Source organism: Sander lucioperca, chromosome 9, assembly GCF_008315115.2.
Source record: "Sander lucioperca isolate FBNREF2018 chromosome 9, SLUC_FBN_1.2, whole genome shotgun sequence".
Classification (NCBI taxonomy): domain Eukaryota; kingdom Metazoa; phylum Chordata; class Actinopteri; order Perciformes; family Percidae; genus Sander; species Sander lucioperca.
The window spans coordinates 18,986,292-19,006,271 of record NC_050181.1 but is presented as its reverse complement, the minus strand read 5'-3'; the positions used below and the strand labels follow the sequence as shown (position 1 = coordinate 19,006,271).

At 42.5% G+C, this 19,980-nt stretch overlaps 1 protein-coding gene across 1 annotated transcript; it reads right to left on the bottom strand.

Moving 5' to 3' along the window:
- Nucleotides 1-10,334: 10,334 nt before the first annotated feature.
- LOC116044931 (Krueppel-like factor 6) lies at nucleotides 10,335-19,172 on the bottom strand. Its single transcript, XM_031292487.2, has 4 exons — nucleotides 18,862-19,172; nucleotides 15,822-16,404; nucleotides 14,598-14,721; nucleotides 10,335-13,231 (listed from the first exon to the last, which is right to left on the bottom strand). Exons 1-4 carry the CDS (start codon nucleotides 18,961-18,963, stop codon nucleotides 13,180-13,182), a joined length of 861 nt encoding a protein of 286 aa, XP_031148347.1. The 5' UTR covers nucleotides 18,964-19,172; the 3' UTR covers nucleotides 10,335-13,179.
- Between the last annotated feature and the right edge of the window lie 808 nt (nucleotides 19,173-19,980).

Genomic DNA, 19,980 nt, shown 5'->3' with positions numbered 1-19,980 from the left:
ATAGCATGGTTGTGCATAACGCTAGAACGACGTCTAGGATACTTTTCCTCGCGTTGATGAAAAAGCATTGTCTACCTTGTAACATAAACGTAATCATACCGTATGTGTCTTGATTTCCCTGGCAGACAACTCACGTAATGCAGTTGTAACACAGACTAGCTACAGCTAGAACAGCTGCGTGGAAACGATGGAGATACTAAGAGCTCATTTCGGTTTCATTGACATTGTTCATACTGCTCAGAGAAATATATTAAACACACAAACCTCCGTTGCTTCTCTCCTACGCTGTAAATATTGCCTTACACTATTAATCTCATACAATATACAGAATAACGATAGCACTGATACTTTACTAACATTAGCTTGCATATATTTGGGAACCTGATAGCTGATGTTAGCAAAGAAATGGTACCAAAATAACGTAAAAATATTATTACACTGGAAGGAGCACTCAGGAGTTAGGACACACTTGGAATGGGGGGAGGGGCTAGAAAGTAATATTCAGTTGGTTGTCATATACAATTTCACCGCAGGATGGGAGGAATTTTTACACAATGTAGCATTAAACAGAGGACTTTCAACACAAATCACAGCAGTTTTGGTGGTTATTTGTGACTTTTATTGTTCTTTTCTTGTCATTGTATGGGTTCAAGGCTTCTGATGCATGCAGAAGTAAAGCAGCATGCTAACAGTGACAAACATTTCTCCAGAGGCTAATTCTGTAGCTCAGTTAGGTGAAAGAGATCAAGTTTGACCACTCAGGTTCAACAGGTTACATGCAGTCAAGTTATGCAAATGCTCTGTATGTGTCAGGGTTTAGTGAACCATCACTTTCTGGAGTAACCTGCCACCTAGTCTCGCTTTGCCAGACCTTCCTCCACAGTGCTGAAGAGGAGGGTCTGGCTAGTCCACACAGCATTCTGGGATGGGAGAAAAACATGCTCTGGTTTATTGGCATTTCTTTAAACCAATCACAATCATCTTGGGCGGTGCTAAGTGCCGTACAGAGCCACGGTGCCTCTGCTAAATAGTCTCAGGAAGGAACTTGTTTTGGTGGAACGTGTACGTTCAAAAGTAGTTTTAGTCGTGCAACAGAAAACTCAGATTGGACAGATAGTCTAGATAGCTGTCTGGATTTACCCTGCAGAGATCTGAGGAGCAGTTAACCATAGTCCTCACAAATCCACCAGAAGTTAGAACGCCAACACAAAGAAAGAGGAAGGAAACGGACATCTGGCCGTAAAGAAGGATATCCGGCGGGCACTTGGATAGCTCAGTTGGTTGAGTGGGTGCCCATATATAGAGGTTTACTCCTTGACGCAGCAGGCCGGGATTCAACTCCGACCTGCGGCCCTTTGCTGCATGTCATTCCCCCTCTCTCCCCCCTTTCATTTCTTCAGCTGTCCTGTCAATAAAGGCCTAAAAATGCCCCAAAAAATAATCTTTAAAGAAAAAATGGCGATACAACTATCTGAACTCTTGGGGCCTCCGCTCTAACTAGCTTGGTTTGAGGGCGTACCACGCTAGCAGCTAGGTGAGCATTATAACGTGTGTTCCAAAGTAACCACGTTTGTCTCTGAAGTAAAGGCTGGACTACAATAGAGCTGTTTGGAGCAGTTTGTGAACAGAGTTTTCTGTTGGAGATGGTAAGTCCCTTTGAGGGGGACTTTGGGCTTTTTCACTTTGTAAACCTATAACGTGCACAAAAAAGATATATAACACAATAAAGATAAGGGAAAAAGCCAAAAAGCATAATATGAACACTTTAAGACAAGTGAGGAAAAGGATAGGACAGACACATATGAGACATGACAAGGTAAGAGAGAAACAACAATCAAAAAAGGATGGAAATACAGATCAGCTTAAGTAATCAACAGAGATATAATACATTCAGATGTAGATCTGTTCATTGAAAATCTGAGCATGTGTGCTGTAAATCCTACTGTGCGGTCCCTCCCAGGTACCTGTTAAGTCTCAACCTCAGGGGCCGAGTTAATTAAGTGCAACACCTGCCGTGTTGCAGAGCATCACATCATTTGACTCTATTTGACATCACCTGTAATATAGACAGAAGAAGTAGTCAATTGACAGTAGCTGGGATTTGGGGGTGGCTGTGGCACATGTCAAAGTGTCCTTGAGCAAGACTCTGAACCCCAAGTTGCTCCCGCAGACACTGCCATGTGGCTGTCCACTGCTCCTAAAGCTTAGGATGTGTTAAATGCAGAAATTGAATTTGACGACATTGTACTGTACGATTGAATGTGAAAAAATAAAGCTTCTTCTATATGCCAAACCCGGGGAGAAACAATTGCTGCTTCTCTGGATAGTTGACATGTGCTGACACTGGGAATAGGACAGTAGCAGATCATAACAGGTTGGCAGTTGTCAACTCATGGGAATACAACAGTGTCAAGCCACCGCCGGTGTGTAGGCTTATATAACAACAGGTGTTTTGACATACATCATATGCTACCGGTGTGTGTTGCCCTTCAGGAGTGAATGAATGGGATAAATGTTGGAACACTGGACGCCTAAAATTACCCTCCCAATTAGTAACTATATTTCATTGGCAAAAAAATGCATGTCAGTCAGGCTGTAAAATGTGCAACTGCCAGATGTAGGTGTATCACTTGGCTTTTGGTCATTTAATTAATTGTAAAATGGCACCACGAATGTAGAATGTCAACTAAGCATTATGGTTGTCAGTGTTATTGCTTAAGGTTGTGGCCCTGTCATGTAAAGCGTCCTGTGTCTTAATCTAGTTTTAACACCTTTTCTTTTACTGTACCTACTGTATTCAATCTATTTATATACCATATCTACTCTTACTGGTTATCTGTTCTTGCCTATTTGCAAGAAAAAATCATATTGATTTGAGTTTTGCAATTATTAACTTTTTAACAATGAGCTCAACTTTACAGGCTGCCAGTTGGCTTGTAATTGGATTTTGAGAGCGATGTGCTTGTGTATGATTGTGTGCGTTGGTGAATTTGGAGGAGTGACAGTTCACATCTGTCTCTCTCCCTCTATCTCTTTCTCACACACCCACAAACTGCACATTCCCTCTGTTTCTGTATGTGTCCATGAAAGCAGGGGGTCTATACTGGTGTGTGTTAGTGGTTAGTGTGTGTATATGTGTAAAGAGGCAGGAGATTTTTTTGTGTATATCCAGGGTACATTGTCTGGACAGGGAAAATGAGAATGGATGGGATTGTAATTACTGAATGGAGATATCCACACAGTGTGAAATTAGAAAAGGCTGGGCGAAAACCTCCCACGGGCACAGCCGGTAAAGAGAGAGTAGTTGTCATGGTGATAGGTGAATTCAAACAGGGCTTTGCAAACCTTCAGGGAAAGAGGTGCACGTGTGTGAGTGAGTTTTTCCTTTATGTGCGTGTGTATATGTGTGGGGTAGTGGAGGTTTGGGGTGTGTTTATGGATTTTTTTTGTGAAAGAGAGAAAAGTTGCTGCGACCTTGATGAAGACTTGCAGGGTGTTGTGTTTTCAATTTTTCTACATTCAAACGCACAGTGAGTCACACCTGGGCTGAAAGTGGAGAAGTTTGTATAAGGGCATCATTTCAGTTGGCAATGGGGTGTACATGCCCCCCTTTGAGTGACTCACTCAGCTTAGAGTTGAGGAAAATCCAGATACACTCTAATCTGTACATACCTCTGTAGTTGTGTCTCCATTCACATATAATTATGCACATTTTCAAGTATTGCGTTAGAAACGGCAACATTTGATTAAACGTCGTCAATTGCGCAAAAGGTTTTTATGCTTAATTGAGGTGGGTTTTGCTTTTGTCGAAAAATAACTGATGCGTTAAATGGGATATGGGAACACCTTTGCCGAATAAGTTCTGACATAACAAACATTTAACTCACTGGACTGATCAGCTGTTACCGCTGATAGTGTCTTCCCGGTTATAACCATAATGCATCTTTTTCTCTGGACAGCATTAAAGGGTCACTACCGCTTTTTTCAACCTGGACCCTATTTTCCTATGTTTTTGTGTCTAAGTCATTGATGGGAACAACAATCTTTGACATTGGTCCAGTATTAAGCGAGATCGCTACAGTCAGCAGTGGTGAAACAAGCTACAATATAAGTTAATAGGGCAACTGTCCAGCTTGTATTTACCTTCACAAAAGTGCTCGTTTTGAAAGGATTTCTAAGGTGGTTGACCTTTCTGTTAAAAACTAAGATCCTTTTTTTAAACGTAAAAACATCCTCGAAATTGCGTTCGCTAAACCCACCAGACTCCATGTAAATGTCGTCTTTCCACTTTTCCAACCATCACAACTCTAGTTTTGATTGAAATAAACACATAGTTTACCGATTTACATGTGAAAATATGTTGGCTCTATACATGCTAAAAGTATTGCTTTTTTAAATGGAGTCTGGTGGGTTTAGCGCTAGTGACTTCAGAGCTGTTTCTGGTTAAACAGAAAGGTCTTAAAGAGGTTTTAAAGGTCTATCTCTGAAGAGATCCTTTCCATAATGTTGTCAGACACTTAGAATATTAATCTGAGTCTGTCAGTGGCAAAATGAGCACTTAAGGTTTAAAAAAAAAATGGTAGAATCCCTTTTAAGCTATAGTGTGTAGTTTTTGTCACCCCCATGAGGAATTCTAAGTAATGACACATGCATCCACATGATACAAGCCTTCCGTGATTGCGCACCCACCCCTCTTCCTTGCTAGTAGCCAAGGAGGACATGATGGACTCAATGGCAATGGTTTGAATGTAACGGACGTTCGTTAATATCAAAAAGTTACGCATTAAAGCTTTAAACATTAAAAATAATAATTAAAACTTGCTAAAATTAACCAATTTTTTGAAAACACCTCTCTAGTTTTCTCCTGTAGATGGGTTAGATGGCTAACGTGACTTTGTTACCTTTGTTTTGTTTCTGCTTAGCAACCTCTACTTCTTCCAGTAGCAGATTAGAGCCTTGCATCGCCAACTTTTGACCAAACTACGCTGTAGCCTTCAAACCAGTTGATGAGAACACACCAATAACACATTTCTTTTTCTGCAATATTTCAAAAGTTTGCTTAAAATTTGCTTGACAATTGAATGGAAACACAGCTAGTGTTGCTTTCAATTGTTGTTATGGCTCTTTTTTGCCCTAGGTTTTGCCTCTCAGGCTGCATACAGGCTGATGTGAGCATCTGATTGGTAGAGCTCTTTGTGTCCAGATGCAGCCTTGCAGGAGGTCCGGCAGACACCACTTAACTTTTTTAGATAAATTAATACAAAATAATTACATTTACAGTTAACACGCAATCTGCACTTTTAATACTGTCCTAAAAAATTAAGGCAGCAAAAGACAACGCTCTCAATACAGGAATTGATTATTGGCGTCTAAAGAAACTATAATTTCTTTATCCATGGTGCCCAGATGATGAATCCCTTGTTGCCCCCCCATACTAATGTTCTTTCTTGATGCCGGTGAAGATGACAGGCTTCCCCTCTGTTGACAGAGGCATCATGGCAGGATAGAAATAGAGATAGACTTGGTTCACTGACAACCTAGTATGCTGTGTAGGCTATGTGGCCATGACAGTATGTTGGAGTAGATTCCAGCGTGGGGGTCCACTGAAAAAATTGGCAGTGGGCCACCTATTTCACCGTGCCATGACTGCATTACGTAACCCCAAACCAGAGACAAGGAAAGGGGGGGAATTCCTTTGTCAGTGTGCCGTGAAACAATGATGGCCTCCTTTTATCAGTACGCCATAATAATGAGCTTGTTCATCACCTAGGGAAGGAGAGAGTAAGGGAAGGGGGGGGGGGGGTGGGGGGGTCAGAGGGGGAGGAAGGCTGAAGAATTCCCATCCATCAGGCACCGAACCCATAGTCTGGCCAGAGCCTCCGCCCCCTCAAACACCCAGACCTCTTCATCACTGTCTTTGTACACAGGGTTGGGACAGCTATACAGGCCTAAGTACAAGGGAGAAACAAAACCACATGCTCCTACAAAATATAATATAATATATATATACATATAGATCCTGGACACTTTTGAGCATATAAACTCTCTGGAACTGGAAACCGGAACTGGATCATGTTGCTGTGCAGAAATACAGCAGAGCATCCCTTTCCTGTCCACAGATATCCTGGTTGCTCGTAGATATTTAGAGCTGACACTTCAGCAGAATAGATGTTGGCTCTCATGGAACTCTTTTCAATGGAAAGTCCACACAAATTACAAACTTTGTAATAGAATAGAAATAAAGTTTTGGTTGTGGGCTGTAATTAGGAAGTGTATATTTGGATCTTTCTTTTGGTTATTCAGTCTTCTATTTCAAGCTAAGAAAAAAGCCCCAGATTGCTTTCTGTTTAAACCTAGTCAACTTTATGTAAACACATATCTTTCATCATCAGTGTTCTTCATCTTGAAATATAAACCAGTAATAAATAAAATAAAAATAAAAACTGTTGACAGTGTGTCCTTTTGATTATCCAGAGTAACAGGGACCGTTTCTGGAAAGAGCTGCTGTTGAATTCTGTTATTGTAATTTTCACCTATATTGTATCAGGGTGGCAAGAGACAGGTTTCTTAAATCCGGGATGAATTAAATCAAAATCATAGATTTGTAGCTATATTTACTTATGCTGATATCATTTTAGGATTGTTGCATTAATTCAAAGTCAGTGGACAAAATCAGCTAATTGCCCAAATGTAAATGGAGCATTATAAGCCACTGGAGTCCAGTATGTCTTATTGGTGAATGTGTCAAATTTGCAGTATTCAGTCTTGGCTTTTTGTGGCTTGATATGAATGTATTCCAGCCGGAAGGTTCCCAGGTGACAAGGAGTTGACGGACTACCATCCCCATGTGGGGTCGCTGACCTCCACTTTCCTTCTGGTTTAACAAGCAGCCCCCTGTAGGCCCACAGGACATTTGAGCCCTGAGGAGGGGGAGGACTGTGTGTGTGTATATACATATGTGCATGTGAAACCCTGCTGTGGGGAAGATCTTGTTCTCCTGGTCCAGCTTGAATGATCACTGATAGCTCTGAATATGAATACTGTTTCTAAATACTCTTTGCTCAAGCTTTAACCAGGGCAGAGATTCAAATGAGAAGAGCAAAGTGTTTGATATCCAGTAGAGCTGCCCACTGATAACTGTACTGTAGTACTTACAATGCAGGTGCTGTAAAATGGTATATATAAATTTGTCTGTTAAAGCAGTGGCCCCCAACATTTTTTGCGCCACATAAGACATATTTTCACGGACCAGTCTTCAAGGTGTGGCAGACAAACACAACTAAATAAAATGATACGACCAGCATGAAAACAAATATCTAATAGTATATGAAAACAAATATGGTTGGGGAACACTGGGTTAAAGGAAACCAATGCTTGTCAGCTGCGTACAAAGCCCAGCAGGTATCAAGGCTCAAACTTTGGAAAATTTCAGTGCAACAATTCCTAATTCCGACTCTGAAATGTACATTTTCTCCCTCATATACATTTGACATTGAATTGCTATTCCCTACTTCTCAAATAATTCCTTCAAATTAGATTTATAGAGGAACTGGAGTGAAGGTATTGTAGCGGTAGGAAGTGGAGTAACAGATGGCTAGTCTAGTCAGGCATGGCTGTAGGATCCTTAGTTCATGTCCTGTGTATTGGTTTAGGGAATTATGGTTAAAATGACATCGGGAAGAGTTTACAAGTTCTACAAATACACACAAATGATGAATGGTGGATTTAGGCTAATTCTGACATTTTTAAGACCTAATATTTTTTGAATTGGTTGGTTTACAGGTGAAAACATCAGCACCAACATCTAAACTCCAAGGGATCTTGTCTTGTCCTATTACATATTTCCATAGGCCTACATTGAATGAAGATGCTACATCTTAATGAAGCTCAGCGTAAACTCTTTCTGGAAGACTTCTATGCTTCTCTCCCAACCTAATCAGCTGCGTTGTCATCAGCTGAATGTGGGCGTTTACTCTTTCAGTCAAACCAACCAGATTTGACACAATCTCTTTGAGCTATGGCGTTGTTGCATTCAAACTTCAAATCTGTTCTACTTCTGCTGCTGTCAGTTGTCATTTCAGGGAAAAATCGATGCAACCCTCCTCCCCCCCATTCACCTCCAGTTCTCATCATTCCCAGCAGCCAGGGTTCATCCATCAGAAGCCCCGCTCCACATCACATCCATCCAGATCTCCAGGCTTCCTTTATCACTTCATCACCTCCACCAGTGTCTAAACTCCATCAGGGGGATATTCCTATATATCCAAGGCCTCTATGACCCTTATAAATGAACATTGCGATGGAGTCTAATCACAAAGACTCTAAACATATCAACATATTATACACCATGTTCATTAAACTTGAAGTCGCTCTTGATTGAAATGGAGTCTAATCACCAAAGTCTCTCTCTATTGGCTTTATCTCAGTAGATATTGTTACACATTTTCCAATTGACCTCACTTTATTAGATACATTTGTGGAGTTTAAATAACTATACCTGCCAGGCTTTGTTAATGTTTGCAATGCATGCTCTGTATCTTTAACTAGCTATGACCACAACCATTAGTCTGATGGTTCTTAAAATACAAATACAATATCTAGAAATAAGTAAGGCCATGTTTGAGTTTGTCACGGCCGTGCTTATTTCATTGATATAAATTCTGTTATTGTGTTCACAAAATAATTGACAGTGCGGCAATGCAAATCGAGATTGCGCCCAATTCCCCAATACTTGGAAAAACCAACTCCCCAAAATGAGAGCAGGGCATATGAGATCCTTTGAAAGACAGCATAAACATTTTGGCTTTTCAGAAGATTTCTTGTCACCAGGGAGTCTCCTCAGGAAATGAGAAGCTTCATACCCTGCAAGTATCAGTTTGAATAAATATGACTGTTCTTTATTTATACTCTTTTCCCTTTCTTTACTTATTTTATTACATTGCACAGTTTTTAGTTCTGGCAATTTAAATTAAAATAGCAATAAATATATTTTTGGAAAAGTGCTTCAATTATTTAGGGGCTTTGGGGTACGGAGCGTGGCAGGCTCAGCGGAGCAGTGTTAAAGCTGAAGCACTTTGTGCCTGCAATCGGAGATGAAGAGGCTATTTGTCTGTGTAGTGTTCAGAGCTCTTATCAGGGATTTGTTTGCAGCACAACTTAATTTGCATACATTTCTTGAAGCTTAAGATGAAAACTCACCGCTTTTGGCTGGAGCCGGAGACAGAGATTGTCCTCACATGCACATTCCACTTACCTGCTATCGTTGCTCTTTTGTGGAACTTGCGATAAGCTTTCCATCTCAATATCCTGATCATGAATCTGTAAGAATTACATAATATTGTCATTTTTGCCAGATCTTTCCATGCCTTAAGTATCCCAGCTGCTTCCATAGGGAGGATTGGATCATGAGATGACTGTATTTAAAGGATAACTCCAGTTTATTACAAGTTGGGTCTTATTTTCACAGCTTTGGTCATCATTTCTATCAGTCATGCTAACGCTGTACTCAGCAAAGTACTTGCTGAGCTCTGAGAACACGACAAACCAAAACTGGAGTTAAAAAGGGAAATTTGTCTCTAAACTCTAGGCTAGTTAATGGTTTGGGTCACAACTGTACAGTTTGCTGGCTAATATCCATACTTTTATAGATCCCAGTGGGGAAATATAATATAATATGGGGTTTGTTTCAAACCTGTATGACCGTCTTGCTTGTGTTTCTGACCCCACTGGATTTCTCTTTAGCAATGTTGCTGTTTTTAGCTTTACCATTTTAGCAATTAATGAATTGTGGATTAATCTGCTGCCGAAAATAGTCCCCAACAAATGCATTATTTATTCCTGTTTGACCTAGTGGCCAGCTGTTTGGGGGAATTACTGAGACAGTTTTAAAAGATTTGCATTGTAATTCCAGACCAGGGTAAGTTGCGACTGACGTATTGAGAGACGGACTAAAGCATTGTTGGATTTGGTCTTTTTGTATGTGATTTAGACAATAATAACAATATAAAAGAACACCAGTCAATGTTATTATTACTGATAGCATGTATGGCCAAACCAGGCAAATAAGAGCAATTTGTAAAACCAGAATAATCCTTTAATATAAAGGTTATAAAATGATGGATAGCTGCTATCTAAGTAGGCCTACGTGGCCCTGGTTCTACTTGAAGAATCCCCTAACCCTAACCCTTACCCTGACCCAGTATGGGGTAGTTCTGAAAGGGGGTAACAGAGATCATTTCTCCTTTGGGAATCTACTGACTATCCCATAAACAGAGACTTCCTGCCTGATTGTGTCCTTGGAGGGCTGCAGGAAAAAAAACAATAAGAACGACATGTAGATCCAATAAATTCTTTTTATCGATTTTCCAATAAAAAATACATTCATACAGTAACTATTTTACAAAACAATTTCAAATGAAAAAATCTTGTTATGCCATAAAACAAACAAAAATAGAGCCTCATATTTTTATCTCCATGTTTATCCAATGAAGATTCTCTAGCTAAAGATAGGGCGTCTTCGCAGGTCTTTGAAAAGTTGATCATCACATTGCAAAAAATAAAATAAAAATAAGAATACTTTGTGGGCAATAGAATGCAAAACGGTGACAATTCAAGTGTCCAGAACAATTCACGTTTAAAAAAAGTTAGATTTTTTTTTCTTGAAAGATGATAGGCCAGAGGTGTATACGCAATTGATGCCGTTACAGAAGCAAATGAAGGAGAATGGAGTGTGTCTATTTTACAATAATTCATCCGCCTCTTGCCTTTATTAGTTCATCTTTAGAAACAACACACTGCACTTGTTTTTGGTCCCAATGCCTTTCAAAATAGAAGTTTCCCTACAAAATTCTTAGTTTACAATGTACATATCTTTGCATTTTTGACATTTCTCAGTGTATGGACTTCCTTTAATGTTGACCAGGTTCTCCTGTACAGCTGTGACATTGAGTGACAGGCATCAACAAGATTTATGACCACTTAAATCAGTCATACCCTCAAAGCAGATACGTTCTTTTTCAACACTTACATGTGTCTTACTTTGAACAAAACTTTATCCAGTAAAGACACAGTGGCTCCAAAATGTTTTCTACAAAAAGCTAAAATGGTGATGTAGTTTGTCCAATTGTGAAACGGATTTCAATAAACCTGAAAAATCAGAGAATCAACCCACAGAGGAGTGCGTTGAAGTCATGAACAGTAACTGAAGTTAAAACATGCATATAGTGAAGTTGGTACAGACATACATCTGGTCCTGGTCTTATCTCAGTTCAACTGCAGACACAGACAGAAACCTCTAGACCTGCAGCAAAGCTCAGCTGAACTGGTTAGACTGGTTTTGGTACCGTTTAGTCAGATCAAGGGTTGTTTAAACCAGGGCTGAGTAAAGATACTGACTCACCCTGAGGGCGAAACTTACTTACAACATCAAACAAGACTCAGTATTCAGAATGCAGTCATTATTCTTAGGGACACAAGCTTTTCTTTAGAGACTGGAAGCTTTGGACATATCAACAGATAGAAATGACCCCAGCCAAAATGTTTTCTTTGCAGTAAATCTTAATTTTTTCATAACCTTGGTGGCTGAGCATGCCACGTTTCATGAGAACATATTTCCAAGACTCTGTACCTTTTGACAGCAAGTTACAGTCCATCGGAAGTGCATCCACAACACCTTATACTACAAAGTAGTAAACCTTTACAAAACTGAGTTGCTTTTTATGATTTATATTTTATATAGTTATGATATGTTCAACAAATAATGCACAGAAATGTAAAAATGGCAGTCATTATGAAGCTGATATTTTAGAGTTTAGAGGAGTCTGTGGCAAGAGGAGGCAGACTGTATAGATCAGAGCCTTTATAAAGCAATTCAATAACGCACTAGTGCCTTGCAACCCCCTTTTGGTGTGTGTGTGTGTGTGTGTGTGTGTGTGTGTGTGTGTGTGTGTGTGTGTATGTGTGTGTGAGTGAGAGAGAGAGAGAGAGAGAGAGAGAGATCTACTTGACAGGACAAGGCCACTTACATAAGGCATCAGTAAGGTCAACAGTGCATTTACAGATAGAACAAAAGAGAAGAGCAAAAGTGAAGAAAAGGAACGGAAAGCCAGCGATCAAGACAGTTGCCAAGCAATAGTGGTATTCCCAACTTATCAAGAAAATTAAAATAAAAACAAAATGACTGCCTTATGTGTTTTGTACAATACTATGATATTGAGTAATATGAAGGTAGCTGCTCTTGAAGGGAATTTTGCTGTCCTATAAGCACACCGGCGAGCTACATATCCCAAGATCCCATGCAACTTCTGTTATAATGGAAATAACTGTTTGTGTATAACCGTTGTTTTTGTTGTTTTGTTATTAAGATAAAGAGCTTACACAATGGACAACAAAATGAGCTTTATAGCGTGTATGTTTTGAGACAGGCTACGTAATACATTGCACATTTAATAGCTGCACTAAACAAAACAACCTCCTGTGTTTGAATAAGCAGCCGTAGTTCCACATCCGGGCAGAAAGGGGGCGCTCTCTAGCAAATCAGCTCTGCAAAACATGTCCCTACTCCCGTCCACAGCCAATAGACTCAAACAGCACAGACAGAACCTTTTTTTTTTGCTTGCATTCATTCTGAGTGAGACCACAAATATCCCCCCATAAACCTCTCTGCATAACATCACCCGCTTCATGTTATTCACTCGCAGTTCCACAATGCAAGCTCCATCCGCTCCATAAAGCCAGCACAGGCATCCAGTCACAGGCACTCACAGTCCCCATGCGTACAGGCAAACACACTGTCATTGGAGGAACGGCACCCCTGCTGGAGTCCCATAATCCTCCAGGAAAAAAGCGTTGAACACCATACAGAAGAGTCTTTTTCCGTCTACTCCAGTCCAGATTTTCCCCAATTATTATATATATATATTTTTTTTTTTTTACATTTTTAGGTTCTCTCCCTGCCCCCCGCTCCTCCGTAAAGCCTTTCAAGAGCAATCTCCACAGCGAGGTGTTGGAGGCACTAAGTATGGTGCAAATAATAGCCTGCGTTGCTTCATCTTTTTCCACTGACTGGAACACAGCGGTGCCCCTGTTAACGCTCCCAGGACACGCCGGCCTCGCTGATCCCCCACAGGTCAGGACAACCAACCAGAATCATCCCTCAGAGATCTGGACACGGAGGCCATCTTAGATGTGCCTCTTCATGTGCAGCGCCAGGTGGTCAGAACGGGAGAAACACCTGGGAAGGGAAAACAGAGAGGAGATTTAGCTGTTGGGTTTAAGAACTAAAATGTTTTCATATAAATACATTGTTTTCTTATATCCAGAGATATGGTTGAATGAAGAAAAGGGAAAACCTCCTGTTTTTCTGAGCATTCAGATTTGTCGGTAGTAGTTGTTTTCACCCAACTAGGAGACATCTTAGATGTCAGAAATTTTGTAGAAAACTTTGTATTCAACTTTCTTTTCATCCAACCTGTTGACCTTGACCCCGTCCCATCAGCCCATTCGTGACCCTCACTCACCCCTCCACCTAACATGTCATTTTGATAAACCAATTTGCAGACATAAGTGGTGGTCTTTGTTAGTGAGTGAGTGCTTAGCACCAAAGGTAAAGAGAAGGGGATTACAGCTTCACTGGGATGTTTGGAAGTTAATATTCTGGGAAACCTTTGAAAGAGGCATTAAACAAACACTTTGCTCAAGAGACAATTTGCCACACACAAAATAAAAACTCTTGACTTCCTCGGCTGCTTGTAATCTTGACAATCCAACTTTTTCCCTTGTTGTTCTTGTTAAAGTGCTCATAGTATGCTCATTTTCAGGTTCATAATTGTATTAAGAGGTTATATCAGAATAGGTTTACATGGTTTAATTTTCAAAAAACACCATATTTTTGTTGTACTGCTCATTGCTGCAGCTCCTCTTTTCACCCTGTGTGTTGAGCTCTCTGTTTTAGCTACAGAGTGAGACCTCTCACTTCTGTTCTATCTTTGTTGGGAGTCGCACATGCTCAGTAGCTAGGTAAGGACTACTAGCCAGTCAGAAGCAGAGTATGAGGGCGTGCCCTGACAGTACCTAGGTAAGGACTACTAGCCAGTCAGAAGCAGAGTATGAGGGCGTGCCCTGACAGTACCTAGGTAAGGACTACTAGCCAGTCAGAAGCAGAGTATGAGGGTGTGCCCTGACAGTACCTAGGTAAGGACTACTAGCCAGTCAGAAGCAGAGGATGAGGGCGTGCCCTGACAGTACCTAGGTAAGGACTACTAGCCAGTCAGAAGCAGAGTATGAGAGCGTGCCTAGCAGCTAGGCGAGCATTATAACGTGTGTTCCAAAGTGACCACGTTTGTCTCTGAAGTAAAGGCTGGACTACAATAGAGCTGTTAGGAGCAGTTTGTGAACAGTGTTTTCTGTTGGAGATGGTAAGTCCCTTTGGGGGGGACTTTGGGCTTCTTCACTTTGTAAACCTATAACGTGCACAAAAAAAATATATAACACAATAAAGGAAAGGGAAAAACCCAAAAAGCATAATATGAGCACTTTAAAGGTGACCCAGGTTACGTGTCAACTTTCATAAACATTTACTGACTTTCCAGCGCGCTCACCTGTCGCAGTGGCTGCATTTGAATGGCTTTGCTCCAGTGTGCTTTCTGAAGTGTCGAGTGAGTTCATCACTTCGTGCAAAGCGCCACTCGCAGCCCTCCCATGAACACCTGTAGGGCTTCTCACCTGCAAATAATCAAAAAGAATAACATTGATCAGGAAGTGCATTCTTTGTCAAAGGTGTTTAAAGATTTCAAAACCTTAAAGGCCATCTCATCTCTGCCACTTTCGTTACTCCACAAAACCTGCAGAAACCTGTTTGTTGACAGTTCACCCATACATAGGTTTATAGACATGATAGTGTTTTGGCAAATAACCTTATCCATTGAATCTTATCTCTGTGTCCCTTTACTTTTTTGCCACATGACCAATGCCGTCATTGTTATTTACAGTGCTTATTTCAGAGAAAATATCACCCTGTACAAGAAGGTGCTAAGCAGATTGGGCTGACTACTGTAAGTTGAAGAGAAAAACAACCTTGTGCCTTGTGGGTTTTCAGAGCTGTGGAATGCAGCTTTAAGGAGCTGCTCGAGTAGACAGCTTATGTAATGGGGGCGAGCTGCAGGAAAAAATAGAGCCTGTTCTTAATGGTCCTGAAGGCCATTAACTATGTGGCTAACATGGTCAGTGAAGGATGCTAGGAATGTGACTTCTTCCTCTGCTAATGGGAGGCACAGCTGTAAACAGCCTGGCAGAGGTCAAAGGTGACTGGGGAAACTGCTCACATTGAACCCCGGACAAAACACTGCAAATGTCAGATTCCCATAATTGTTTCCGTTTTTTCTTGGACTGTGAATGCAAACGGGTGACTTTTCCGAGTCTTTTCCCATGGTGAAATCTGAGAACTGTTGATTTGTTTTCAGGATCCACATCCTCTCGGTGCTGCTCGGCCACAAAGGCACATCCCTCCCCCCTTCCCGTCTCTCGCTCGCTCTGTCTCCCTTTCCCCTGCCTGAAGTCACGTTCCTCTGTGTGAATTAGGTCACAGTTGAGGGCATTCCTCCTGACAAACTATTCAAAATATGTGGGAGTGTTTTCAGCACTTTGAGCAGGAAATCAATACCGAAGTTCATCTTACTCGCACTTTCCAGAGGTTTTCACTCTTCAGATGAGTTGATAAGGCTTTACTTTGCAAAAAAACTGAAAACCTGATGTCATAACCTGTCAGGGCTTCTGTGAGTGTGCACTCATGACATTTGCATGGCAGTGATAAAACATTTCTTTACCTGTGTGCGTGCGCTGGTGTGCTTTGAGGTGCGAGCTCTTGGTGTACACCTTCCTGCATCCGTTGAAGTGACACCTGTGCACCCGTCTCCTGCCGTCAGGCGACACCTCCCCGCTGGTCAGTCCCGACCTCTCTACGCTCCTCTCAATGCCCCCAGTCCTTATTTTCCCAGGCGAGTGCAGCACAGTCTGTATCCCACTCCACACCTTGGCGACAGAGCCCTCCTTGGCCAGCTCCGGGGAGGACGGCGGCGTGCTGATGATGGCTGAGCCCAGGTCTTCGCCACCGTCGCCCAGAATGTCAGTCATAGAGTTGGAGGAGAAGTCCAGAGTCGGGGAGAGCTCCTCGGAGCTGTCCGAGGCCTCGCTGCTGGCGTCCGAGTTGAAGCCGCCGGCGTCCAGCTGCTGGCTGTCCTGATTCTCTTCCTCCTCCTTGATGCGGGGGATCTTTGGGTCCGACTCGTTGGACTTGTCCCCGCAGGCGAGCATCAGCTTGCTCCACAGGTCCTCCTGGCTCTCAAACTTGAGGTCCGTGGCCGAGACGTAGGGCTCGCTCTGGAGGTACCTCTCCAGCTCCAGGCAGGTCTGTGTGGAGGGAAGACAAGATAGCAGTGAGTTCATGGGTGCACAGAGCCTGAGGCCTGTAACACAGCGCTTCTCTTCAACAGGAAAGTCCCTAAAACACCACCAAAACAAGTGACTTCTTTTCACGGGGAACACAAACTGTGGTGTTCCACTCTACACTGTGTGTATTCTTAGCAGCAGCAGCAGCAGGAGGGGGAAATGTTGTGACACTGAAACACCACTGGCCCTCCTTCCTTCCTGCCTGCAGGAATGAGGCGAGACACAATGTCCTATGCAGAGGATAGTCAAGTATGTTCTAAGGGTGCCCTCTGTGTCCTTATCAGGGAAGATTACAAGCACCACATTTCCTTCTGAGAGCATGCAAGAACTCTTATCCGCGAATACTTGTGTGGTTTTGTGTGTTCGGGTGCGTGTAGGTGTGTGTTGGAGTTGGTCATGAAATTTACATATGCTACAGAGGCCCCCCCCCCCCCCCATTGGGTTAGGGAAGTGCTTGTATATTTTTTAAATCTATCAATTATTCAACATAATGTGGATTTAATAATGCATTTGAGGCATCGCTAGAAATAACATAGCACACCAGGGACTGAGAGGAGGGAGGTCTGGTTCATGGGGGTTCATAAAGAGCCGGCCATGAATACTGCAAGAGCCACTGTGGATTGTGGGCCTATTTTCTCTAAAGAGGAAGTGAGAGAGCACTTCCTCAACTCGCTGCAGTCAGCGAGCATAGGCCAGACATGAGGGCGGCTAACAGGCCCGTGCAGTTTCCAAATGAAGCAGATCACAATGTACAGCCAAACTGAATGACAACAGAAGTGAATGGAACAGTGACACCCCCAGCTTCAGGTCACACAATACATCTGAAGGGTCACAAGATGATTAACAAATTAAGTAAGAAGAAAAAATATATATATTATTTTAAAGTAAATTCTGGAGTTTGACCCTGGCAGGTCTCTGGAATATTAAAATGAGCCTCCCTGAGAAGGGAATAGCCCTCTATCAACATACAGAGCTGCATGGGTTATTTAAAAGAGTGTGTGGACTCTGAGGTAACATTATTACATTTTATAGAAACACTTCATTAAAAAAACAGGACAAGCATCAGCAATAACATTCAAATCATATAGTGATATCATAATGGATTACAAACTTCCATAAAGCATGTTAAGGTCAATGAATGATGAACTCAGGAACGCATGTAACCAATGCCTAAGGTAGGGAAAGGTCACTCTACAGGTTATCACCCTTTATGTCTAAAATAGCAATATTATGGTAACATCGTAGTAATTTGGTAATGAGAGAGAATGCATTCAAGGCAAATGTCTGTCGTCAGCAGTGCTGGATAAATCCCAGGCGAGCTTTAAATGCCTGGGGGGGGCGACTTGGCCCGAGGAGATCTAATAGCCGGAGAGATAGAAGGAGACTGAAGCGTATTGCCAATTCATTTCATTCCCCAGCCCGAACAAGAAGCGACTTTCGCCCTCCCCTCGCTTCAAGTATAAAACTCCACTGTTCTGTCACCCAGGGGCCGCGTTGTCGAGCCAAATTGGAATAGAAATCAGACTCTCTCTCTTTCTCTCTGTCAGCCTGTCACTCTCTCATCTGTGTATATGTGTGTATGTGTGAGACAGAGAGCAAGAGCGAGCGAGGGGTTGAGAGGTAGAGAGAGAGAGAGGTAGAGAGAGAGAGAGAGAGAGAGAGAGGGAGAGAGGGAGAGAGGGAGAGAGAGAGAGAGAGAGAGGGAGAGAGAGAGAGAGAGGTAGAGAGAGAGAGAGAGAGAGAGAGAGGTAGAGAGAGAGAGAGGTAGAGAGGGAGAGAGAGAGAGAGAGAGAGAGAGAGAGAGAGAGGGAGAGAGAGAGGGAGAGAGAGAGAGAGAGAGAGAGAGTGGAGGAGAGTAGGAGATCCGCGCAAAGACGCACGGCTCGCTACTCAGTCTCTAAATCTGCAACAGAGCGTGTTTTCATATGATCACAAGCCGATGTATCATATGTGAATATATCAGCAACAAGCAAACCTTACCTTATCTATAAGAATGCTAAATCATAAAAAAAAACTACAAGTCACTTTAAAATGATCATAGTCATATCAACGTAGTAATTTAATAAATTCAAAATAATCACATGGAAGTATAACAAGGTACCTAAAAGTCACTGTGTTGTACCACCGACACACTTTTAGAGCATATGAAATGTCATAGGAATAAAAGAGATCTGTCATTAAAGGAACTTGCATCACTTCCCCTAAAAAAGCATGCAGGGCGACTTTAAACGGTGAAATTGATGGGAATTAAATAAAACGTGGAGTTCCGTAAACAACTTTGACATTTGCACGTCTACACGCAGTTGTCACTGGGAAGCACGTTCCCCGAAATGACCAACATGCCTTGCACTTCTACATCAAACCATCGCACGGGACGGTCCGTCAGGCTGTGTTCAGATGGAGGGAATAACGCGTTACCTGCTGCCAGTACTCTTCCAGAGATGGTAAAGCTGAAAAGTATCCTGTGTCGTGCACAATCTGGAGCTCCTGGAAGATGCTACACATGGGGATGACATCCATTTCACTCCTAAGATGCAGCCACAAGTAGAAGCGAATTCAAGCTTGTGGAGAAAACGAAGCGGTGCTGGAGTCTCGGCTGTACGTGCATGTATGACCGTCTGGAGCCGTGCACTTCCACTGGAGGTTTGGAGCGTGTGACGCACCGAGAGCGCACAACACTGAACTCTCCAAAAGTCTGTCAGCGCACTGTAAACTTCCCCCCGATTCAAAATTACAGACAAACCCACCCCCATGTGATTACATTACGTTTCGGCACGTCGCCCAATGGGATCGCAGGAGCGCACCGCCCGCCTACCAGACCACCTCTGGCCAATGCCTAGCCAGAGCCGTCTTATCCTGTCTGTTGTGGTTGGTGCGTGGTCCGAAGCGTCTTCGCCTCCCATTGGGCTAAATCTGCGCTATTTTTAGAGCGCTATATAACCCAGACTCCTCGTACCAAAAACGAGGAAGTGGACTTTTCTACTGATTCGAATGGCGCAGCTTCTCCGGAGCAGCGGCAGCGGCAGCCGCAGCGGCAGCCGCAGGGGCAGCCGCAGGGGCAGGCGCAGGAGAAGCGTTGGCTGCTGGCGGCGGCTGTGACGCTACGCTCCAGTCTCTAAATAGACGCACTTCTCCGTTGTTGTTTCATCACACCTAGGTTACACTACGGACATCTCTTCAGCAGTCTGCAAAGCAAGACTCGCATCGGTTCAGCGTTCCTCCTGTCTGTAGAGCGCAAATCAGAAGTTATGATATTCAGAGGTGTCTGCAGACGCAGGGGGATCGTCAAAGATCTTATCCATTTTTGCAGTCTATGAAACAATTAAGATAGACTTCTGCTTTTCATGGCTGTCCAGAGATCTATGAGTATTATTATGAGTCTCCTTGTGACAGTAGAGACAGTTTAATAAGCTATTAAATGATAATAGAGTTGCCATAAAGATGATTATTCACAGAATGCTGTGCAGGTTATTGTAGTGGCAGCAGCTTGAGGCGTATCGTGAGGGACAGGTTTGCTTCTGCAGGAGATAATGTGCA

What these genes read in the sequence shown, in the direction of transcription:
- LOC116044931 (XM_031292487.2), bottom strand. Translation starts at nt 18,963, where the DNA reads ATGGATGTCATCCCCATGTGTAGCATCTTCCAGGAGCTCCAGATTGTG. An exon ending in ACACCAGCGCACGCACACAG is followed by an intron (nt 14,722 to 15,821) that starts GTAAAGAAATGT and finishes GATTATTTGCAG; the next exon opens with GTGAGAAGCCCTACAGGTGT. An exon ending in AAATGCAGCCACTGCGACAG is followed by an intron (nt 13,232 to 14,597) that starts GTGAGCGCGCTG and finishes TTCCCTTCCCAG; the next exon opens with GTGTTTCTCCCGTTCTGACC.